Here is a 24,959-nt window from a genome sequence, read left to right on the forward strand (position 1 = left end):
GAATATTTGAAATCTGAAGGACCAGACATCATATTGTTGTTGTGTTTTGTTTTGTTTTGTTTTGGGGCTCCAAACTTGGTTGATTTTACACTGTTTTCAGTGGGGCTGGTAGTAGTGCAGTACATCTTCTAAAGCACGCCCTCTCTTGCTCCCACTCTGAACGGAAAGTGTAAAGTTGGGCGTTATACTACGGAAAATTTATTGACTGTATTTGCAGCGCCCAGATGTAAACTGAACAGTCCACAGCAACTCAAAAACTAAATTCAAGAAACCTAAAAGCGCTTTTTTAATTTATTAAATTGCTTACTGAATTGCTAACTAGTTGATTGCTGAATAAGTAAGGAACAGCTAAGTTACAAACTCCGAAAAATGTTCTTTCCTTTCCTTTAGTTTACATTCTAAACAAAGGGGTGTTGTTAAACATTCTGGACTGGCAAAATTCGGTCACTCTTCCATTTTCAAGCCCTCCTTGGGCCGGCCTGTGGGTGACTAGAAAGTGAGTGGCCTGTTTACCTTAGCTTTCGGCTTCGTGAAACAGGATCATCTTCTGGTCACTCACGGTCCCTCGAGGCGCATATACGTGTACTTGTGACCTTATGTATGAATAACACTTCTGAATAAAATTTTGCTTGTCGTATGAACTTGGTGACCTGGTTTTGTTCTTTGGTGCATGTCTTTCACATATAAGCTGTTAAACTTTCCTAGAAAATACACAACATTCGTCATGTGGTTTCCACCTATGTTTTTTTTTCCTGGAAATACTCCATTTGATGTCGACACAAATACGAAACAGGAAGCATATGCTCAAGATAAAAAGCGGCTTTCATGATTGTAACATGAAAAAAGTTGGTTGGGTTTCCTTTTGTTTTATTCATCTACCTTTTTCGAGGAAGAAAATGTAATTTGATAGAGACGTAAATACGAATCAGGAAGAACATACCAACGAAAGCCAACTGTAACCAAACACATTGAGCGCACTCTGGAATAACTGAAGGCCCCAGTGCCCCTGCCAAGTACTCTATATGCGCCACTGCTTTAATGTGTTGAGAAATGAAATTGTATTAAAGGGATGTTGGTGCAAGGGTAGAAAGCTCAATAGCAGGCTGACCAGACTTTTAGGCTTTATAATTGTGGACAAAACGCAGGATTTGCAATATATTTTCTTGATATGTAGCTCTTATGAACGTAGAGCGGAGTTGCTCCCATGGGGATCCAATTTTTTCTAATTACATAATTAAAAATTAAAAAAAAATTTCGGCCAAATGCAAAAACCTCCTGTTAATTTGTCTCTTTGTGGATGCTGAACAGCCTAGTTTAGTCACCTTTAACATGGGGACTTCCCCTGAGCTGAGTAATTCCTTTCCAGAGCCTGCCTCCAGCCAAGTCCCATGGGGATTGTATGTAAATATCTAAGCCACGTGCTGATAATGGTTATTGACAAACCAAGTGCCTGGGCAAGCCTGGGCCTGTCTTATATCAATGGTCAGTCTCTCTAATGTGTCTTCGAGCTGTTTAGACAGCTGAGCAGTTTCACTGCTTTGGGGGGTGTCCAATTTTTGTTTTTGACTTGAAATAGGGCACCGTGACCATACTCTGACCTTTATTTTGTGCGGGTTTTTTACTTGTAGGCACTTTGGGACACCCTCTGATCAATTTAAATGCCAGTAGAAGGGAATGTGGATTTGGGAAGAGGGTTATAAGGACAGGATCTCAATTGTATCATGTCCGAGCATTAACCCTAAAAAGTAGGTCCTGTGCAGCCGAGAGATAAAATAGCTAGGTGGGTGCAGTAGTCAGGCCGGACCCAACCCCTCCTAGCTGGTCTCTATAATCTCTACAGCTTGGTATAAGACGTGAGAGGCCCAATAATGTTTAACGCCTGTGCTCTCAGGCCTGTGTTTGGTCAAAAAGAACGCCATATTTTCCCTTGATCCCTGGCCTCTGTAACTTGGGTTTTGGTGTAGCCATTCCCCAGTCCTTAGGGGCGCATATGGAGGTGTACTATGTGACCTCATTGCCAGTTCATACATTTTTTGCGTATGATACAATTATGACCATTCCAAATGACAAGTGTGTGAAGTTAGAATCGAAATAATCATACCTGTCGTTTGAACCTGAAAACATGGTTTTGTTCTCCGTTGGTTTTTAAGATATTTTTGGCTGTTTTCCTTTCCTGTTGAACTTTGATATACGCAAATATAAATCAGGATGCATGTGCCAAAGATTACCAGCGGCATTCATCGTTTTTAAATCAAAACAAGTTGTGTTCGTTTCCTTGTGTTTTATTCATATACCTTTTTTATGTTTCTTTCCCAGAAAACCCCCATTTGATACAGATGTAAATACGAATCAGTATGGCTTAATCTTTTTAACATGAATAAGGGTTGTTTTAGTTTCCTTGTTTAGAATTCGTTAGTCTTTTTGGTCTTTGTTTTCAAGAAATATCCAATTTGAAATAGATGGCAATACGAATGAATACCGTAAGTACCTGCCAAAGAAAACGACGGTTTCAAATATTTTCAGCAGTTGTCATTGTTGTTTTTCTGTTAATTTCTTTGCACAAATTCTCTTCAGTCACTTACGTCAAATAGGCCAAACCCTTACCTGGTCTGAATGAATCCATATTACAAAGTATACATTTTAGAAAGCATGATAAGTGGGGCACCTATATTGAATAACCCAATGTGTTTGCAAAGATTTTGCTCATATTCTGATGTTCGTCTATGGCAGGTCCAACTATGCTGCGCTGTCTGTATAACGATTCGGTAACAAAATTGTAGAGAGAATTGAGAATTAATAAATGTTGACCAATGACACGTTTTATAGAAAGCTCAGTCGTAGAAGAATTGACCAACAGAACTGGCACGAATTTTTCAGAACCAAATGACGAAATCAAAACGCTTTTTGTACTCATAAAAATGGGCAAAATGTTTTCCCCCAGAACACCATCAGTAGCGTTTTTACCTAAATGTTTTATATTTACCCCTTGTGTCCTACTTGTAAGAGTTGGTTACTTTTTAGAAAAAAAAAAACCCAGCTGGAAAAGAACTGGTCTCTAAGCTTTTCATCTCTTCAGTTGAATATTCGATACCTTATATTGCTACAGATGAACACGCCGATTTGCCCGTTGGAGGAAAGCTCTCAGTGAAGGGGTAATTTACTTAAAAGAGGGGCGCCCCCATGTGGCACTGATCGGCCTAAAAACTCCATCTACAGCTATTAGAAGGAAGTTCTTAGTACAATGTATGTATATAGGCTCAACTCTGGGCCCTTGAATTAAGTTTACAATTCTTCAAAAACTGTAGTCAAATAATAAAAGTTACACTTTTTTATCAGAACCTCTTATGATATGATTACAAATTAAACTTCCTTAGACTTGGCACTTGACTGACTGTAGGCCTCCAACAAAATAAACTCGTAGCTAGAAGTGTGCATATTCGGGCATGTGACCGGGCGGATAAGTCTCCGCTGCTCTTCGTCGAGACTTTATAACATATCAACTTGAAACCTGACACGAAAATCAATCAACCCTTATGCCCTGATGCGCGCATACAAGTGTGACGTAACGATGATGTCACCATACAAGCGGTTTTAGTCTCAAAATTGCCGCTGCACTATCAACTATATCTCATGACTCGAGGAAAGTGGTGTTCATATTTTGAGATCTGATACATTTTTTGAAGTGGAAATGTCTGATGGCCTATGCTTCCGGGCTTAATGAATAGTCAAAGTTCAGAGACCTTTCTTAATAAGGCGCCAAACAATGCACGGTCGATATATATTCCAAACAATTTTGAGATGTTAAAGTGACAACTCGTGCTAAAAATGTTTATGTCGAGTTTTGTGCACGACGCCATCAGAATCAACTTAAAAGTGATTGACAATCAAAATGAAGAGAAATATTTTCAGCTACAACTTGTGAAGTGAATGACGCGGCATATTTATGTTTAAAGATCTGGTGGAGCATAATGATTGTGTGCTACATTACTGACTGCAACAGAAAGCCACGTCTTCCAGGATAGCCAGAAGTGCCATAGCAAGAGATACTAAAACAAACCGAAGAATTTTTCTTCACCAACCACATTAACAAAATGTTTTATAAAACGTCATGCTGAGCACTATACAAGGGTGTAGTCCTAAATTCAGGTCCCATTGAAAACTGGGTAAAATCAGCATTGTTCGGGACCCAATAACATGAGGACCAACATCTCTGAGGCATCTGAAACACACGTTAAATTATTGTATGGTCCATAATCTTTCACTTTCTTTTCAATTTTCTGTGGGTTAACCGGTTACATTTTGAGTTATTCCCTCAAAACAAAATTACTCCCCAAAAAGTTATTTTTCCAAAGTCTGGTTGCAACCGTTTTTCAAGTGACAACCCTCAACTTTCTCGGGATCTTAGGACCATTTTTCAACAGTATTTTTCAGTCATTCTGCTCTCAGATGAAAGCCCAAAGACCCAGGGAGTTGATTCTGGAAAAGATTTACACAATCTCACCATTTTGGGGGCCATACAATCTTCTTTCTCAAAAGATACTGTGAGGGCACTTTTAATGCTAATGAACTGGCCAGAGATTCTCGCTTGAATTATTGGACTGCACCCACAAGGATTACTAACGTCATAACATCAAAGAGGCCCTCTTGCGACGCATCGCAGACTATGATTTTACATTTGAGATTTGATAAAATATCTCGTCCAAAACAAACATATTTTTATGTGACATTTCATACTAATCATTCATCATCCCGGAAGTTACATGTAATTCTTGTGGGAACAGTGAGATCAGCTACATTTTCCAAAACCATGCGCAAATCTCTGTAACGTCACCAAACCAGAATCAATTTCACTCAGTTAGTACATAATATCACTCATGTGATACAAGAACTACCACATCACGTCTGATCACTTTTGCTTATTTGTAGGAACAAGATTGTAAATGTCACCTCAAGATCGTGGATTAATAATTTAACACATATTGCTGTAGCGTTTATTAGTATTCAGTGGGTGAGGAAGTTGCGAAGCTAAAATGGCTTTAGACGGAAATAAAGTTACTTGTTTACAGGGAGACAGAACGCAGTGTAGCCACGTTATATACGTCAACGACAGAAATGTTCCCCCCATCTCCATCAGAACGACAGAAGGAACAAGATAGTAGGGCAGTAGACTTGCCTAAAAATCCTCTGTCGACAGGCAAATATCAGGTTCCCTCGTCGACCACACCCGCGACTCATGGACCAAAGCACAGTGGCACAGATCCTGGTCACAAGTCCACTCCCTCCCTTCAATCAGGCAACACATCAGTCATTTTGATAGGAGGTGTTGTCGCCGCTGTATTCTTACTTCTTGTCATTGCGTTTCTCCTGTACTTCTTACTTTTCCATAATCGACGCAAAGCAGACACCAACCACGCCCGTAAGACACCTTGGGCTCAACGGAGCGAGTCAGGCGCGGCTGAAAGCCGTACATCAGCAGAGACACAGCTAGATCTTGGTGACGTTGCTAAAGCATGTCCGCAACCGACGACTGCGGGCACAAGGCTGATGGAACCACCCAAACAATTGACAGCTCTGGAAGTGACCGAGGATTCGAAACAGCATTCAAGCGCCAACAAAGACCAAGGTAAAGCCGACGAATCTCTAGCTAAGGATGGTGCAAAGCTGAACACCAATCCTATAGAAACAGAGGGTAAGAGTAAGAGTCATACCATGCGAGGGAAGAGTGCTGAGGCTTTGTATGCCATGCCTGATAAACAGTTCCTCAAACTAAAGGCAAAGGACTCCTCTCAAAAAGCTAATGGACAGAACACAAAGAAGCCCAAGATATCGGGGCAAAAGTCTCGTGACGACTGTAAGAAACCGATCATTGCTGTCAAACTGTACTCAGGACTGAGACGTGCAACTACCAACCAATCGTCAAGCGATGTAAAGCCGCCCCGGGTTGTACCGTATCACGTCGCCAAAGGACGAGCGGGTGCACCCTCCCAAGAGGCCCTAGAGCCGGTGAGCGATGCCCAGGAAGAGTCAAAGAATGACGACCCAGGACAGAGGAATGTGGAAAATCTGGTTTATGCCGACCTGGATCTGCGAGGAAAGGATCGAGGTGAAGCAGAGGGAGCAAGCATCATCTGTACCGAGGAAGAGACTCTCTACGCTGATATCGTCAACAAAGGCGCACTGGGTAATTTAAGATAGAGAATCCAACACCTCGCATACTGGAAATACGACGACGACTGCGACAGCTACTCCAGTCGGGAACAGGTCTGAATCGTTCTTTTGGGATTATGGTTATCTCTGTTGTTCTAAAATCAAACTAAAAATCAAACTCAAAAATGAACAAATATGGTTTCAGAATTTAACCTTTAATTGTTACTATAATTACATGAGTACAATTTATAAATCTTACGTAATGATGATATTGACACAGTTAACCAAGAATTGTTTGTACCATTTAAACACAGTTGAAGGTTGTATCTTTTGTGAACAATTAACTTCTTTTAAGAAATTAGGAAATGTGACATTTTCCATGTTTCATCTCACACCAGATATTAGAAGTCGATGCATTAAATATCCATGATTTGGGTGTAGTAGATTTAATGTTATTCTATTTCCTTGTAATGTGTAACAATCGGAGTCATCTTGTTGCTTATTTTAACCACTGACCCAATATCTCAATCTTGTGATCTTTAAATAAGGGCGTGTAATTGTAAATGACATTCTAATTTGGGCTTGTAACAGTGTTTGTGGCAGTGTTACATATCAATTGTAAATTCGGCCGTGACCGACTCGTTTTTATTTATTTTTTTTTTTTGGTAGTTTCTACATTTTAGCAAACCAGGCACGTAGTCGTAGCCTCAGCAACAGTGCCGTTTCGGTCCAAGCAAATATAAACATTTTGCAGTGGCACAAACACGCACATTCTGCAGTGAAAATGTGACACGCGCTTTTCATGTCAACCGTTTCTTCCTTATTTTGACTGCTTTTTACTTTCCGCTTATCATGTTTGGAAATTTCATTTTTATTTAAAATGTCATTTCACGGTCATTATTACTTCAACGTTTTGCATGCAGGCATTTCTAAGGCTAGTTCTTGAGGCGCCTTTCCATATGAGCCAAGCGTTGCGCATCCGTCAGAATCGCTCCCGGAGAAACTGTGACGGCCGAATGCAATGCACAAGTGTGTTCTGTGAATAGAGTCGATTTGTGTGTCCGTCAAAGTGAAACGCATGAACGCATCGTCATAGTAACGCACCCCAAAAACGTGGGTATGGAAAGGCACCTTTGGGGAGTTGGTCAAGGCGTTGTTCAAAGATTGCCAACATTGCGGGATTCACCCTCATAAAACAAAGAGGATGGACAAACGGGTTTCTATGGTAAAATTTCAAGTATTTTCTGCTCCCCCTTCAAGTATCTTGCAAATTTTCTTTATTTTGGGGAACGTTGCGATATTCAGACGTTCTGATTTTTGAAGTTGATACAGAAAATTGTATTTGACCTTCTGTCAAAGTGATCGTTTTTATGGTGTATCTTATTTTCTAACGTCTCAACTTAAGGTTTGTCGTTCTGGATAGTTACGAGTTTGTCCTGAAGGTTGGCATTTTTAGTAGCGTACTCTTAAAGAACGTATTTGTTTAGTGTATGCTGAGACTGATCAGATAAGTGGGTAAATCCAAGTCACAAACGGGAAGTTCCCCGACACAAAAACACAAAACCAATTCAATTCTGTGAAAAAATAATAAATGCAGATTCCGACGTCAGATGAGAGTACAGCAAAGTGGAAGGGTTCACACCTCAACAACCTCCCAGTGTACCCATCCTCCCGACAACTAATCAACTTGTTTCTGATTATGCTAGAGACCGGCCCCTCTGTTTGTCTTCCATGCCCTGAACGTGGAAACTCGTCCTTTATTTTAGCCATATCGGGATGGACTGTCATCACTATGATCTTTGTCGCAGTCTTCATGTACTTTTTTGTTTCCAAAGCGCGGTATCAGCTGAGTCCATGTGCAAACTGCAATCAACGTCCGACTGGAGACGCGGCTACATCTTCGACAGACAGCAAGGAGGCTGACACGTACATGGATATGCTGCCGACTGGAAGTGAGCACTCCTCCCGCCCTATGCAACGTCCAACTGGAGACGAGGCAAAGGGTGTCACTGAAGGCAAAGGAAGCACATACGTACATGGATCTGCTATGGACTAAGAGTGGACGTGCTTCAAGGTGTCCATGTGGGAAATCAGGTCATGTCATCAGTGGACGGAGTCGAAGTGCTGAGACTACTACACACACAGACGAAACTGGACCTGCAGTCCATTATGAGGTAGCTGGGTTGAAGCGAGAGACAGATTCAGAGGAGCACATCAACGAAGAGTCGGAAACATGAATGGCATAAAAAGACCTAATAAGAATGGTTATTATTCTAATCATAAAAAATTTTTGGAAGCCAAAGAAACTTTATGTTTCGGGATCAAATTACACTTTTCAAATGCTTTGTATCCGCTATCTTCACAAATGCAAGTTTCAGACTCCATTGTTTAAATTTAAAGACCAAAACTGCATTTATAGCTTTCGTACTTGAGATTTTCGTGGTTGAAATGACTTCTCATTACACAGATCAACTCTAATCGATCTCTGTTTCAGACTTGTGGCTCCCCTGCAGCCATTTATTATTGTGATCAGCCGGAAAACTTGACGACTGTCACTGCTTAGTTGGATTGTTAGAAAAAACAAGAAGACAAGAGCACAGATATTCAAATTCCAATTTGGGGTAGGGAAGCACACGCATCCAAGTGTGTATTTGCCTGCAACTGGGGACCCCCTATTGTTCCTCTTTTGTTTGTACTAACTTTTTTAGAAGACCACCCATATGTTTTGTACACAGTTGTCAATCGGGGACCCTCTGTCAATCGGGGACCTTATTGTCCGCTATTGTTCAGGGTCCCCAATTGAATGCAGAAACAAACTCACAAACCCCTTCCACAATAGTTCTCATTTTGGTGTTCAGAGAAGGCACTGATCACTGCATGTATGCAGTGCCTTGTCTAGACTTTTCATGTGCAAATCGATGTGCGCCCTCATTTAAAAGTGGCAGAAGGCTCTTCTACAGGAGCTGTAAGTTGAGTCGTATAGGCCTACCTTCGAAATATTAATTGTTTTGAAAAGGCAATGTCCTCCAACTTTTCCTTCACAAAATATGATTTTTAAAATAACTTCTTTAAATTCCATTTGTAAAACATCTGCACAAATGGATTCAAACAAGAAGGAATGGTATTGTAAACGGGTTTGATCGTACATGCAGCAATGTTTTTAGCAGGTGTCATTATCAAATTTGTGTTGCAGTAGAATTCGGTCTTTGTTCCTTGAATGGACTCCAAGCCTCACATGCAGCGTGTTAGTGGTTATTTTTCTCTGCTTCACCGGACATGCGTGGTTGAGCATATTTAATACTCTCAGTTTTTCTAGGAAGGAAGTAAGTAGAGTTGTAACTTAAAAAGACCGGTGGTGTTAACTCATAAAGCGGGAGTCTGGTCGACATTAATCATTGAAAGATTCTTGCTTGTTCAGTACGAATCGGTAATTTTCTTTAGCAATTTAATTGATATCAAAGTGTATCTTGAGTTGTTTCACTTTGGTGGTAATTTGTTGGTACTCGAAGATGCTCCAGTAAGCGCAGTCCTGGACGTGGAAGTATAAACTAGGGGTTGCTTTTGTAAAAAGTTTATCTCATGTTTGCGCCGGCTGGATAAGAATCGCAATGTTTTGGCTTCGGACTGTACTCGTATTGATTTGTGGAGGAGGCACGGGAGGTATCTACACGACGATTCCGGAGAGTACCCTGGCTGTAGTGGGAGACAATGTCACACTGAGCTGTACACTCAGCGTTCAGGCATGTGAACCTTCTTCAAATCCATCTTATGTACTTCGCTGGGATCGTCATAATGCTGGAGTTCATCCGGGATACATTTCCGAATGCAGGATGGTGTATGAAGAATACCAGGATAGATATAATGTGGACTCATTAGATGGCAATAATTGGACATTACAAATCAGAAATGTTCAACGAAGTGATTCTAGCAGAAAGTATCGGTGTATCTCTCTGCAGGCTGGAGAACTAGTTGGTACGTCACCATTTGCCATGCTCACAGTAGTAGACCCAGTCAACACAGAGGTCCACCCGCCCCTCCAAAGGAAAAAAAAGGGCCAAGCAGCTTCCTTCACCTGCCGTGCTCACGTACAAGTGGGGGACTCGTTTGCTTGGTTCATAAACACAAACGGCATTTGGACTGATATACAGAACTCTGACAACTTTAAACTCAATGACAATGGAGACACCCTCAAAATTCGACAGTTACACATGCAGCAAAACGGCAGTCGGATTGCATGTGAGGTTGTCCGGGAATCGACCTCCTTAACAAGGCAGGGGCAAACTGCCTTGCTAATAGTTGGTCCCAGCGAAACGGTTAACACAGCCGGACTTACTACTGAAAGTTTGTCTGAAAAAACCTTACCAAGTCATGGTGAAGGAAATACTGCAGAGTCATCGCTGACCTTCACAGCACCAACAATCCAAGGAGTCGACGTCACCCCTGATGGCGAAAAACCATCCATCCAACCCACATCTCACCAATTCAGTCCCACAGATGACCATTTGAAATCCTCAGCTAAATCTCCAAACAACCTACCAAAGTTTGAGAAAGAAGATAATTCCAATTCCTCCGGCCAGCCATCAATATTTGTAATTGGAGGTATTGTTGCCGCTATCTCCTTACTACTCGTCATCGCATTCCTCCTGTACTTCTTGCTCTCCAAAAGCCGAGGCAAACCAGATACCAACCCAAACTGCCAGTCACATGGAACTCAAGACAAGGAAGCACGCTCCAGAGAAAACGGCACAACGGAGACAAGGCTGGGTATTTGTGACGATTCGCCTACAAGTTCACAACCGATCTGTCTGGACACAGAATCAGGCGAACCACCCAAATCGTCGACGACAGTGGAAGAGGTTCAGGACTCGAACCAGCTGTCAAGCCCTGAGCAAGACCAAGGCAAGGCCTCTAAAATCCCAATAAAAGACGTGGCTGAACTGAACGTTGTTCTCATTACAGTAGAGGCTGAGAAGAAGAGTCAAACAATGGGAGGGAAGAGTACTGAGGTTTTGTACGCCATGCCTGATAAACGATTCCTGAAAACAAAGACAATTGGTTCCACCAGGAACTCTTCTCAAAAGGTCGATTTGAAAAATACTGAAAAACCCAAGGAATCAAAGCTTGAACCTCGAGCTGAATCAAGTCAGGGTCTTGAAGATAGAATCCAAAAACGACCTGAACCAGAGAAACCCACCATTGCTGTCAAACCATTCAAGCGTGAGGCACAAGCCCCGTCCAGTGATGTCAAACCGCCACTCGTTGTGCCATTTCACCTGTCCAAAGGACGAGCGCCTTCGTCCTCTACAAACGCTTCCGAGTCGATGGATAAAACAACGGAAAAGGCAAATGGAGACGACCCAAAACGGAAGAATGTGGAAAATCTGGTCTATGCCGACCTGGATCTGCGAGTAAAGGATCGACGTGAGGCGGAAGGAGCGAGCATCGCCTGTATCGAGGAAGATACTCTATACGCTGATATCGTGAACAAAGACACGCTGGGAAAGTTGAGATGAAGACACCAAGAGGTACGGCCACTCGTCAGAAAAGCATTGCAAGTCAAACGAAACGACTCTGAATCTTTCATGTAGGATTGCAGCTATATCTCTGTTCTTGCATAGTTGTACACAAAGAGGAACAAATAAAATATGTCTTGTCAAATGCATCTAAATTAATTCCTTGTGCACAGGCCTCAAAACTGGCCTGGATAAATATTTACCATTTTTGATGTCATGCCCTAAGAATTTCAAGAAACTCAGATGATTACGATGTAGTTGGAAATGTGGTTGTAACTGACATGTGCAATTACGTGTTTAGGGCAGAAAAACACTATTCATTCTGCAGCTCGAATTAAAGTAAAATTCAATCACGGGAAATTGGTTCATGGTAAATATTGTGTACCAAAATGACGTCTTGCTGGGTGACTTTGCGACTGCACCATGCGACATGCAACGATGTATAATTTCATTTCCCCTTGACGGCAGGATGTCGTCATTGGTCCCCTGATCTTACCCAGCGCTGCGAGAGGATATAACACTGTAAACCATTCACCTGTGTAAATCATAAATTAGATCCGAAAATACGGCTTTTAAGAGCAGGTACAAAATTGTCGGACAGAAATTGATTCGCTTTAACCAGGCCCAATTTATTACACATCTTGTTTTAAACAATACGTCATTATTTTCAAGGTGTTTTTTTTTTTTTTTGCGTTGGGGAGATGTTAATTATATATAACGGGTTTGCCCTTACCCAACGTGTATTAATAAGCACTGTATGCTCAGTGCTTGTCCGAGAGCTTGCGAAAAAAACCTCACAAGCTTACTCGGGTGGGACTCGAACCCACGACCTCCTGCTTACTAGTGCAGATGTCTTGACCACCGAGCTTGCCGGGGTCGGCTGGCCGGTCCGAGTCAAATGAAGCAGCGGGTACCGAGAACTATTTTCAAGATGTATTTTTTGCGTAAGGGGGTAAGCTTCCTTTCTCCTTGTGTTTGTAACACTTACTGAATCAGAAAACAAATTGAAGACATGTGCTTTACGGTTGACTGTTCTCTATTTGATATTCTCAAGTCCAATTAGGCTTTTTCAAAAAGTTTCAAACTAAAGCGGAGTATTATAATGTCTCACCTACATGTAGATTAGTCACAAAGTCATGTGTAATGTGTCGGGGAATTTGATACATCTTAACATTTTCTGTGGATTGTAGGCCTACTCAGAGTTATGTTTAGAAATTTACACACTGTTGCCAGTGTATTGACGTATTTACGCAGGAATTCCCGAAGGCTGGGAACGAGGTTAAACAGTAGAACGTACATCACTCAATGGGTATTTAAAAAAATTAAAGAAAAGAATAAGCGTTGTTTTTTCTACGCCTTATGTCAAAACTCAACGCTACTTGAATTCCTGTAGAAAAAAACCTGCAAGAGACGTTAGAAACTTTGTTTCCAACAACTTTGGACAGGCAACATCCTTGACGTGTAAAGGCTCTTTCTTGTAGCTAGAATTCCGATCTTGTAAAACAAAAACACAGATCTGTAAATTGTACAAAATTACTGACGATTCCAGTTATCGAAATGGGAAATATCAGTTACGGAACTGACATCGGTACATTTCTTCAGACAAACGTGTTGAGCGTAACTGTGTATCAAATGTTGCGAAAGGGAAAGTAATATGTTTGAAGTCGGAAGGAAATAATAGCCAGACTGTGGACTAGATTTGTTTCGGCAACTTGTCCGAAGTAAAATAACCTTAAAGGTAATATTTAAAGGAACTGACAATTTTAACTGCATTTTGAATATTATTCCCAAGGAGTTCACCTTTTCACAAACTGGATTTTCGTATGTAGAGCAAGGGTTGTTTGAATGTACATATCGTATGTATTGTAGATGCTGTTTGCTCTGTGATTTCTTCTTGTTCCTTTCATTATCGCAGATTTGAAGTGTCCTTGCACTATACTTTTCATGGAGTTTTGCGATGGCAGCTATCTTTACTACGTGTATCTATAAGTGTATCTTTTAAGCAGTTAATGGGAGGCTAAAAACAAGAAAAATGATTACTTTAATGTAATATACAGATTTATGCTATTGGTTTGGGCACTTACATACGTTATGATTTATAACGGGGATAGTATATCGGCTGTTTTTATGAAATTCTTGGAGGTGGCAAAAGCCGCTTTCCTTTTTTAAAAATGCATCTATAAATGACAGGTGAAACGTTAGGGACTTTCATCTCTTGAGTTAAAATAATACCTTTATTTGCGCCTTGTTATATATTTACGCAGATGTCTAATTCTGTAGCATATAGTATTTATTGTATTGCTGTATGGAAATGATTTTGACGTTGTACGCAGAAGAATTTGCCGTGAATTGAATTAATAATTAAGTTTTACAAGATCGTTGGGAATGTGACAGGTCCTAAGTTCAATTGCAAAGTTTTTAGGACATCTGATATAAAACGCAACCTTAAAAATTCATTGTTTTGTGAGATATATTTATGGTATTTAGATTATTGTGGACTTAGTGTATTATTTAATGTTACTCAGCGTGCTTAAAATGGAGTTTACTGATTAGTTCATTTTGTGTTTTCTTTTGGTGTGGTTTTCAGAGTTGTCATAATTCTTGTTAATAAGTTCCTGTACTCAAGAATTTATCAACAGAACTGGGACGAATTTTTTAGAGCCAAATGGCGAAATGAAAACATTTTCTCACTCTATACCAAAATGACCAAAATTTTCTACCCCGAGAAAATTATCAGCATCATTTCATCGAAACGTTCACGTCCTCCCAATTGTAGAAGTTGGTAATTTTACAAAACAAAAGCTGGAGAAAACCCGGTCTGCTTTTTTTTTCATCTGTTGTGTGCTCGACACTTTTGTACTGCTAAAGATGAGCTCCCCGATTGGCTCGTTGGAGGAAAGCTCTCAGTGAAGGAACCAATCGCTAGGAATCGATTCCCCGAAACGTAAAATTAGTTGTTTTTGATAACAGTAAAGGAATGTCAAGTGTGACAAAGAGGAATCAGAGTTGGTACTCAATGGAAGTGCGCCCTCATGTGGCAGTGATCGGTCTGTAGAACCTCCATCTACAGCTATCAGCAGGACGTTTAAGTTCTTATTACTGAGGCTCAACTCTGGGCCCTTTGACTAAAGTTCACGATTCTTTGGTAATTGGAAACAAGTAATTCTAATTTTACACATATTTAAAAATCCGGGAGGTCCAACGAATGCAAATTAGATAAAGGTTTATTAGACTTTTGGCACATGACCAACTATAGGCCTCCAGCAAATTCTTTTAACATGTTTGACTCGAAGCAATTAAGGAATGTGCATTTTTAGAGAATCGAGCACCACTGTGCCCCAGTAACATACCGGTACATGTCACATAACGGTAAATGTGGACAAAATCTCAGTAGTTTGGGTGTTAAATTTGTTTTTTCATCGACAGAGTAAACACTAAAAATATTACGACTGCAGATTGAAATGTCAGAAATTAATGAAGTTGTAAAAATTTCGCTGCCGCTCTTCATACAGAGAGACCTACTTCTCAAAACAATACATCACAGAAATAGCAAAGAATCAGTGAAAAAACTTCGACTGTTCTGGAAATCAATGAATTTCTAAATTCAGAAGTCCCCATATCTTTCCGTCTTTCAGTAATTTGCGTGCAACTTTTATTAATACGTGTGTTGGTGAAGGTACAGATGAAAATAAAGCTGCACATTGAAAACATTAAAATCATTATGGGGGTGACCTGTGTGTACCAAATTGTCCTAGCCATTTGTCAGTAACAATACACTCCCAGATAAAGTCTAAGCTAAAATAACTCCTTGCAGTGGCGTATCCAGCAGGTGGGGGCGGTGGAAAACTTGCCCCCCACCACCACCCCACGGATTTTTTTTTTTACAAATCATAGTTTGTGAGTAGGAAAGAAAGTAATCGGTATATTTATTTGTCAAATATTAGCACCAACACCTCATGAAAACAACTAAAGTTGATATTTTGCTACCCCAACACCATGCTGAATGAGCCCGAATCTGCATTCGCCTTTAAGTCCCCCTCCCCTACACCAAAGGTGGATATGCTATGTGGGATTTGTTAATATTCAATGCGGAACTAATGCTTGAAAACTCCTGCAGCCATGTTTGCCCTATTACAACACGGAATGAAGTTCCCGAAATGCAACGGCTTAAACAAAGGGCAACATATATAAACCGGATGAATAGCTGCTGGTATTATTTTGCCAACAACATCAGCCCTACACTATAAAGAGCTGTGGTTAATTCAGGCATATCGCTAAACTCCATGGTGTGCGTTCTTAACAACTAAAAGGAATGTAGAACTGTCGAACTGAGACGGCATTTTCCCGCGTTTAGTGACAGTTATAACGTTAAGAAAGATTACAATGCTTACATTTGCATCCCTAGTTCTTCTTGCATCGATGTGTGGAGGATACAGTGGGCGTTTCTTCACGAGAAGTCCAGAGGATACTCTTGCTGTTAAAGGAGACAACGTGACACTGAGCTGTGCACTTAATGTAACGGCATGCACGTCGTCACCTGGACAAAGATACAACGTTCACTGGCGTAGCTCTCATGAGCAGACAAACAAAAACGAGGCCATTTCAAATTGTAACTCAACTTATTCGAAGTATAAGGGGGAATACGCCGTATCCTCACGAGGACTCGAATGGAATCTGCATATACTGAACGTTGAAAGAAATAAGAGTGGAAATTACTCTTGTTCGGTGTATTCCTGGGGCGATAGAGATGCTTACGAGTCCGACAGAGCCAAGCTGACTGTTATACTACCGATAAGGACGGCTGTGCGACCGGTCCAAGTTAATGCCATAGAAGGAGGATCAGCTTCTTTTCGCTGCCGGCCTTTTCGACAACATATCGGTATGATAAGGTATGCTTGGTACATCAACGGAACTTTGAAAGAGCAGAACATGCAGGGCAATTTTCAGGTATCGGGCAATGGACAGAATCTTACAGTTTTGCATTTGACAAAGACATTCAATAACACTTCAGTTGCGTGTAGTGTTTTTAGTGGAAATGTCAAATTAACGAGGAAGGAAAAGAAAGCCCTGTTGCTTGTTTATCCGGAGACTGGACTCAAAGAACCCACATCAGATAGAATGACAAGGCAAGATTTTGGACCGGCTCACTCCGATCGGCTGGAAGAATATCAAGGCAGTACGGCAACAGAATTGCCTAATAGATCTCCCTCAACATACGAACCTGATTTGATCTTAGTAACCCCATCTGACAATCTTCAACCCAAATCCAGCAACACACACCCCAGTGACAACTCCACGCCCTCCCTCTACTCGTCAGTCGTTTTGGTAGGTGTTGTCGCCGCTGTGTTCTTATTAGCCATTATCGTATTCTTCCTGTACTTGCTCTTCAAACGCCGAGACAAACCTGAAACCAAACGCTCCCGGAAGGAACCAGGGGTAAATATTAACAAAACGGGCACTGACCAACACCTTACAGAAGAGACCCAGCTGGACCTTGGTGGTGGTGCTCCCGCAAGTCCACAGTCAACCCCAGCGGACACTAGGCTGACTGAACCACCCAAACGACTGACAGTTGTGGAAGTGACTGATGACTGGAAGCTGCAATCAAGCGCCAACCATGACCAAGGTAAAGCCGACGAACCTCTGATTAAAGATGGAGCAAAGCTGATCACCGATCCCACTGACACAGAGGATAAGACGAAGAGTCATACAACGGGAGGGAAGAGTGCTGAGATTTTGTACGCTTTGCCTGATAAACGATTCCTTAAAACAAAGACAATTGGTTCCACCGGGAACTCTTTTCAAAAAGTCGATTTGAAAAATACTGAAAAGCACAAGGAATCAAAGCTTGAACCTCGAGCTGAATCAAGTCAGGGTCTTGAAGATAGAATCCAAAAACGACCCGAGCCAGAGAAACCCACCATTGCTGTCAAACCATTTAAGAGTGAGGCACGAGCCCCGTCCAGTGATTTCAAACCGCCACTCGTTGTACCATTTCACCTGTCCAAAGGACGAGCGCGTTCGTCCTCTACAAACGATCCCGAGTCGATGGATAAAACAACGGAAAAGGCAAATGGAGACGACCCAAAACGGAAGAATGTGGAAAATCTGGTCTATGCCGACCTGGATCTGCGTGGAAAGGATCGACGTGAGGCGGAAGGAGAGAGCATCGCCTGTATCGAGGAAGAGACTCTATACGCTGATATCGTGAACAAAGACACGCTGGGAAAGTTGAGATGAAGACACCAAGAGGTACGACCACTCGTCAGAAAAGCATTGCAAGTCAAACGAAACGACTCTGAATCTTTCATGTAGGATTGCAGCTATATGTCTGTTCTTGCATAGTTGTACACAAAGAGGAACAAATAAAACATGTCTTGTCAAATGCACCTAAATTAATTCCTTGTACACAGGCCTCAAAACTGGCATGGATAAATATTTACCATTTTTGATGTCATACCCTAAGAATTTCAAGAAACTCACATGATTACGATGTAGTTGGAAACGTGGTTGTAACTGACATGTGCAATTACGTGTTTAGGGCAGAAAAACACTATTCAGTCTGCAGCTCGAATTGAAGTAAAATTCAATCACGGGAAATTGGTTCATAATGAATATTGTGTACCAAAATGACGTCTTGTTGGGTGACTTTGCGACTGCACCATGCGACATGCAACGATGTATAATTTCATTTCTCCTTGACGGCAGGATGTCGTCATTGGTCCCCTGATCTTACCCAGCGCTGCGAGAGGATATAACACTGTAAACCATTCATTTGTTTAAATCATAAATTAGATCCGAAAATACGGCTTTTAAGAGCATGTACAAAATTGTTGGACAGAAATTGATTCGCTTAATCCAGGCCCAATTTATTACACATCTTGTTTTAAACAATACGTCATTACTCAAGGGGGGTAAGCTTCCTTCCTGCTTGTGTTTGTTACACTTACTAAATCAGAAAACAAATTGAAGACATGTGCTTTACGGTTGACTATTCTCTATTTGATATTCTCAAGTCCAATTACGCTATTTCCAAAAGTTTCAAACTAAAGTGGAGTATTGTAATGTCTCACCTACATATACATTAGTAACAAAGTCATGTGCAATGTGTCGGGGAATTTGATACATCTTCACACTTCCTGTGGATTGTAGGCCTACTCAGAGCTATGTTTAGAAATTTACACACTGTTGCCAGTGTATTGATGTATTTACGCAGGAATTCCCGAAGGCTGGGAACGAGGTTAAACAGTAGAACGTACATCACTCAATGGGTATTTAAAAAAATTAAAGAAAAGAACGAGCGTTGTTTTTTCTACGTCTTATGTAAAAACCCAAGGCTCCTCGAATTCCTGAAAAAGACTGCAAAAGAAGTGGAAAAGTTTGTTTCCAACATTTTTGGACAGGCAACATCCTTGACGTGTAAAGGCTCTTTCTTGTAGCTAGAATTCCGATCTTGTGAAACAAAAAACACAGATCTGTAAATTGTATAAAATTACTGACGATTCCAGTTATCGAAAGGGATAATATCAATTACGGAACTGACATCGGTACATTTCTTCAGACAAACGTGTTGAGTGTAACTGTGTATCGAATATTGCGAAAGGGAAAGTAATATGTTTGAAATCGGAAGGAAATAATAGCCAGACTGTAGACTAGATTTGTTTCGGTAACTTGTCCGAAGTAAAATAACCTTAAAGGTAATATTTAAAGGAACTGACAATTTTAAATGCATTTTGAATATTATTCCCAAGGAGTTCACCTTTCCACAAACTGGATTTTCGTATGTAGAGCAAGGGTAGTTTGAATGTACATATCTTCTGTATTGTAGATGCTGTTTGCTCTGTGATTTCTTCTTGTTCCTTTCTATATCGCAGATTTTAAGTGTCCTTGCACTATACTTTTCATGGAGTTTTGTGATGGCAGCTATCTTTACTACACGAAGACATGTTTGTCTATGTCTGAGTGTTGAAGCAACGTCAGAAATATGTGTGTTGGCATTCACTAAGTTCAGGGACAAGTTCTTTTCTTAGGGAGATTTGAGCCGAGTTGTGGGGACATTTCTGAGTCCCCACAATGCTTTCGGTCACCACAAAATAAGCGAAATGTCGAGTGTATGTACCCACAACTACAGTACGGGAGTACATGTACTTTTGATTGACGGTTTGTAGTATTTAAGCGTATCTTTTAAGATACCCGCGCAGTTAATGGGAGGCTACAAACAAGAAAAATGATTACTTTAATGTAATACACAGATTTATGCTATTGGTTTGGGCACTTACATACGTTATGATTTATAACGGGAATAGTATATCGGCTGCTTTAGAGAAATTCTTGGAGGTGGCAAAAGCTGCTTTCCTTTTTTAAAAATGCATCTATAAATGACAGGTGAAACGTCAGGGATTTTCATCTCTTGAGTTAATGTAATACCTATATTTGCGCCTTGTTATATATTTACGCAGATGTCTAATTCTGTAGCATAGAGTATTTATTATATTGCTGTATGGAAATGATTTTGACGTTGTACGCAGAAGAATTTGCCGTGAATTGAATTAATAATTACGTTTTACAAGATGATTGGGAATGTGACAGGTCCTAAATTCCATTGCAAAGTTTCTAGGACATCTGATATAAAACACAACCCTAAAAATTGATTGTTTTAGAGATACATTTATGGTATTTAGATTATTGTAGACTTAATGTATTATTTAATGTTACTCAGCGTGTTTTAAATGGAGTTTACGGATTAGTTCATTTTGTGTTTAATTTTGGTTGTGGTTTTCAGCGTTGTCATAATTCTTGTTAAATAGTTGTTAAAAACTTGTTTTGATTGACAGGTGTCATGGTGTTTAAAAGGTCAAGGTGATTACCAGAAACGTTTGTTGACATGTTGTGCTCAATATGAGAGCAAACCGATGGCTGTATAAAAACGTTTTTTCGTTTTGCTTTTAGGCAGTTCTGAAACAGTCTGGTTAAAGAGAGTTGTAATTCAAAGTGAATGGACTAAAAATAATTTCAGTACAGTTTTAGGGTTACAGTACACAAAGCCACATTTGCCGAAGTTTAATTTTGCATAGATTGGAACGCGGAGGTAAATGTTAATTTTTTCAGAATAAAATGATTGTGCTGCAGAGACTTAGCAGTTTAGTGTTGTTTCATTTGATTTGACATGTTCTTTCATAAGTCCCTTCAGAAGCCCAGTCACAAGTCCTTTCACAAGGCCAGTCATAAGAAACGGGATAAACAGTGACTAAAGAATGCTTTCGTCACAGCTCATTTGGATAGCTTGTGAATTGGCTTGAGATTGAATGGCTTGTGATGGACTAGAATAGAAAATTGTGATGTACACGTCCCCCCCCCCTTTAGACACTAACTTAACGGACCAGTTCTATGTTTTGGCTGGGCACACAGTACTATTATCAAATTTTCCTGTCGGGTTCAAAAGTATGTCCCGGGTATTCAAATCGTAGCGTGCACCAAATATTAAAGGAAAAAGCTATAGTGTTTTGCAGTCGGAGTTTTGTCCCTTAAATTGAAGTTTGAAAAGTTCGCAGTTTGTCTTGGATCCTGTTATTCTTTCTGAGGGTCGACATGCTGTTCGAGCTGGAAATGTTTTGACTGTTGCGATGGAGATCGAAGTCACGATCCCGAAGTTCCTTGTAGAAATCAATTTGACAAGGAAACAAAAACAAGGAAATGACTGAAGGAAGAGAAAACAAGATTCATCCAGAGTGGCTGGTTTATGGATTCATGCCCAAGGTCTACCAAAACAGTGAGGCGATTTCAGTGGGGATTGTTTACCCTGAGTGTCTCTCTAAAGGGGGGGGGCAAATCTAGATGAATCCATGGTGCGTATTTGAAGTGCACTTGTTGATTTTAGTTGGCTTTAAGATTATCACTGACTTCAAAAATTCCCCCAAGTTTTTGGGGATCCAGACATCCCTTTTATTTTCCCACTACATAAAAAACATTATACAGGCCTGATTATTATTTTATTTTGCGAGCTTCACTGTGTATATGGTCCAGTGTATCAAACAAGGAAGGAAGTTAAACAAATTACCAGCCAATTAAAACTAAATTTCAAAAAGTGGATCGTCCGACATCAAATTATTTGAAGTCATGACCGAAAGGGCGCCCTTCTGAGGAGGCCTAGTCTGTACACCAAACCGTCGTGTTATTTTTTTCCTCACCCGTGTTTTCCCTCGCGGAAAGGTGTTGCATGTTGCTTTGGCTTTACGTATCCGCGTACGAATGCATGATATGTCCAGTTCTGTTTGGTATCGTGTTTCGCTGTTGAGTATCCATTCCTATTTGGTAATCTATCATTGTCTTGTAAATTGCGCCCTCTTGTGTTTTAATATCACAATAGGCAGCCACGAAAGCTATTGTCTGCGCGTGCCAAAATGCCACAAACAGCTTAGCAGAAAAAGGATGTTTTTTGATCTGTCCATCTTCATTCAACATTTCATCTCTTTCGAGCTTCTCCAACAATCAAAACCGAAAGTTAACAGGAGTACACATCTGCCAATTAGAAGGCATTATAGTCTTTCCTACTCATGATTCAGTCAGGGGAAGTTGTAAACCATGTTGGTGTTTGTGATTATTCTTTATGCTGCATCCATGTGCGGAGGCAGCGTTGGAAGTTTTTTCACGAGGCATCCCGACGAGACCGTAGCCGTGGTGGGAGACAATGTGACATTCAGCTGTTCAGTCAATACAACGGCATGCACTAACCAAAGCCAAGGGTATGGTGCTGTGCTGGAAACGTAATTCTAGTAAGATTAATCATAGGCCTACTGACACATTATCCCAATCTGATTCTGTCACCGTTTCTGATGAACGATACCAAGTAACATTAGAGAGGCAGGAATGGTCTTTACATATTCAAGGTGTTCATGAAAGTGATAGTGGAACATTCTGGTGCAAATTCTTCTGTCTTGCCGACGCTCAGTATATCGACTCTGAAGTCGCGAGACTCACCGTAACACAGCCGGTAAACACGGTTGTCAAACCAACACTTGTTAATACAACATCTGCGAATTCTATCTCTTTACACTGTCAGACGACTCAGCCAATCGAGAACATCTTTACATATCGGTGGTACATAAATGGAACATTGAAAAAAAATTCTACGCTCCCACCATTTCAGTTATTCAGCGATCATGGAAAAAATCTTATGATATCGGAGCCAAGGGCAGACTTCAACAACACCAAAGTGTCATGCAGTTTGTTGAACGGATCCTTTACGATGACGAGGCAGACACAAGCTGACTTAATCTTTGTTTACCCAAAGAATGATGTTGCTTCACAAGAGGAGACAACACCCAACACTTCGAATCGACAGGAAGATTTGTTTGGGTCGCGAACGTCTGCCGTACAGTTCACGACGACGTATTTTGATCCAACGAATGCCCCAACAGGGAGCCGATCTGCAATCCAATCTACAACCATTCGAGAAATCCCTACGATCAAAGACACAAATGACGACCCTAGGCCCTCCCCGATCCACTCTACTACTATCTTGGTAGGAGGGGCTGTTGGCGCTGTTTTTTTGCTGGTCGCCATCGCATTGCTAATGTGTGTTCTGCTTTTCAAAGCCAGCCAAGCTAGGCGCCAATCCAACCCACCCGTCACCGGGGACTACAAACGACGAACCAGGCACCTACGAAAGCGGCGTGACAAAGACACAGCTGGGTCTCGTTGCACCATCGAGTACACAAGTGATCTCTCCGCACACAAAGTCGGATGAACTACCCAAAGCATCGACAACTGTGAACGATGTTGCACAGAACTCGAGCCAGTAGTCCATTGCTAACCAAGACCCAAGTAAGGCCGATGAACCTGCATTCGAAGGCACCGCCAAACTGCATGGTGATCTCATAGAAACAAAGAAGAGTTCAACAATGGGGGGAAAGGGTATTGAGGCTTTGTACGCCGTACCGGATAAACGGTTTATCAAATCTAAGACACTTGGCGCCGTCCCCTCCAAAGACATTTCGCTAGAAGTTGGTGAACCGAACATAAAGAATCCCCATGAATCGAGACAAGATCGTCTGGATAAATCAAGCCAGGCTCCGGTAGAGAGAATCAGAAAACGACCTGATTTCGGGAAAGCGACCACTGCTGCTGAACCGCACTTGGGTGAGGGACATCTAGCGAGCAGCAGGTCGTCCAACGATGTCAAGCTGTCCCGGGTTGAGCCGTATCACCTGTACAAGGGTTGGGCACTTACGAGCCGACCTTGCAATCCAGTGGATGACACTAAGGACAAGGAATCAGTCAGCTCATAATTAACCGCATTGTGGGATTTTCAGAAGAAAAAGATGGCAGTTGTCACTTTCTGTGTGTCAGGCATGTATTTTGCAATGATTCTTTCAAGTTCTTTTTATCTTTTTTTTAAATGTGCACACAGTGTACAGGGTAATAACAAGAAATTTCAAGGATTTTTTGTGATGTTATAGCCGAGTTATGTATATTTGGCTATGCTTGATTCGATACGCTATAGCGCTAATACCGTAACGTTTCTGTGATGTTTACTTGAGTTGTACATATGAGTGTAAAAACATGTACAATGTGTAATAAGATTGAAGGATTTATATTTCAGTATTAATGTAGATGCATTATAGGAAGAACCTTGCTTGAAAATTGGTTGTTTTGATTGTCTCTGTCTTAAACAGGTGGGTTATGCTGCTATAAAGATGCACCTATACAGATCTCTAGGCTAATTTAATATAAAAAATGAAATTTCCAAATTATTATAAGTATTATAATTATATCACGATGCCTAGGAGTTAACACACAGATTGCTTTCCCTTTGTTCATTTATTTTATTTGTGCAGTGTTTTCACTAAGTACGCTATGTTCTTACCGTGTTACAATTTGAAAATTTTAATGGAAGGTGTATTTATTGGCAACTGTTGTGAAATAATAGAGGGCTTCCGGTAAACCCAAACGTCTCCACAAATAAGTAAAAGAAAATGAAATAAAGTCTTCTGACTTTATGCAACCACGCAAATGTTTTACAACACAACTTTTGGTATTTTGGTCCTTAATTACACAGTGGTGAATGTGTTTTAATAGAATGAACACTGTAAAAGTCATTCTGGGCTCGTTCTCTGACTTATCACGCGAAGATGATTAAAGCATGGACACAAAATACAATGTATTTTCGTGGATTAATTATCAATTTATCCTCAACAACTTAGGGCCTCGGTTTCCACACTGCATTACATATTTAAGCGGCTGAATAACATTTGAATTTCGTAATTATCAAGCACATACCGTATACATGTATTAGAGATT

General features: G+C 40.8%; 1 protein-coding gene across 3 annotated transcripts in view; it reads left to right on the forward strand.

Annotated features, from left to right (window-relative positions):
- Positions 1–20,796, forward strand: part of LOC110981469 (uncharacterized) — a 50,054-nt gene extending 29,258 nt beyond the window's left edge. For all 3 annotated transcript variants that reach the window (XM_087146181.1, XM_087146180.1, XM_087146182.1), the window contains one exon: positions 7,983–20,796. In XM_087146181.1, coding sequence (XP_087002307.1) covers positions 9,756–11,660 — 1,905 coding nt within the window. In that variant the 5' untranslated portion in view covers positions 7,983–9,755 and the 3' untranslated portion in view covers positions 11,661–20,796. The remainder of the gene's footprint in view (positions 1–7,982) is intronic.
- Positions 20,797–24,959: the final 4,163 nt, after the last annotated feature.

This window comes from Acanthaster planci, linkage group LG15 (genome assembly GCF_054643075.1).
Source record: "Acanthaster planci isolate LZ-2023a linkage group LG15, COTS_SCS, whole genome shotgun sequence".
In the NCBI taxonomy this organism is placed as follows: Eukaryota; Metazoa; Echinodermata; class Asteroidea; order Valvatida; family Acanthasteridae; genus Acanthaster; species Acanthaster planci.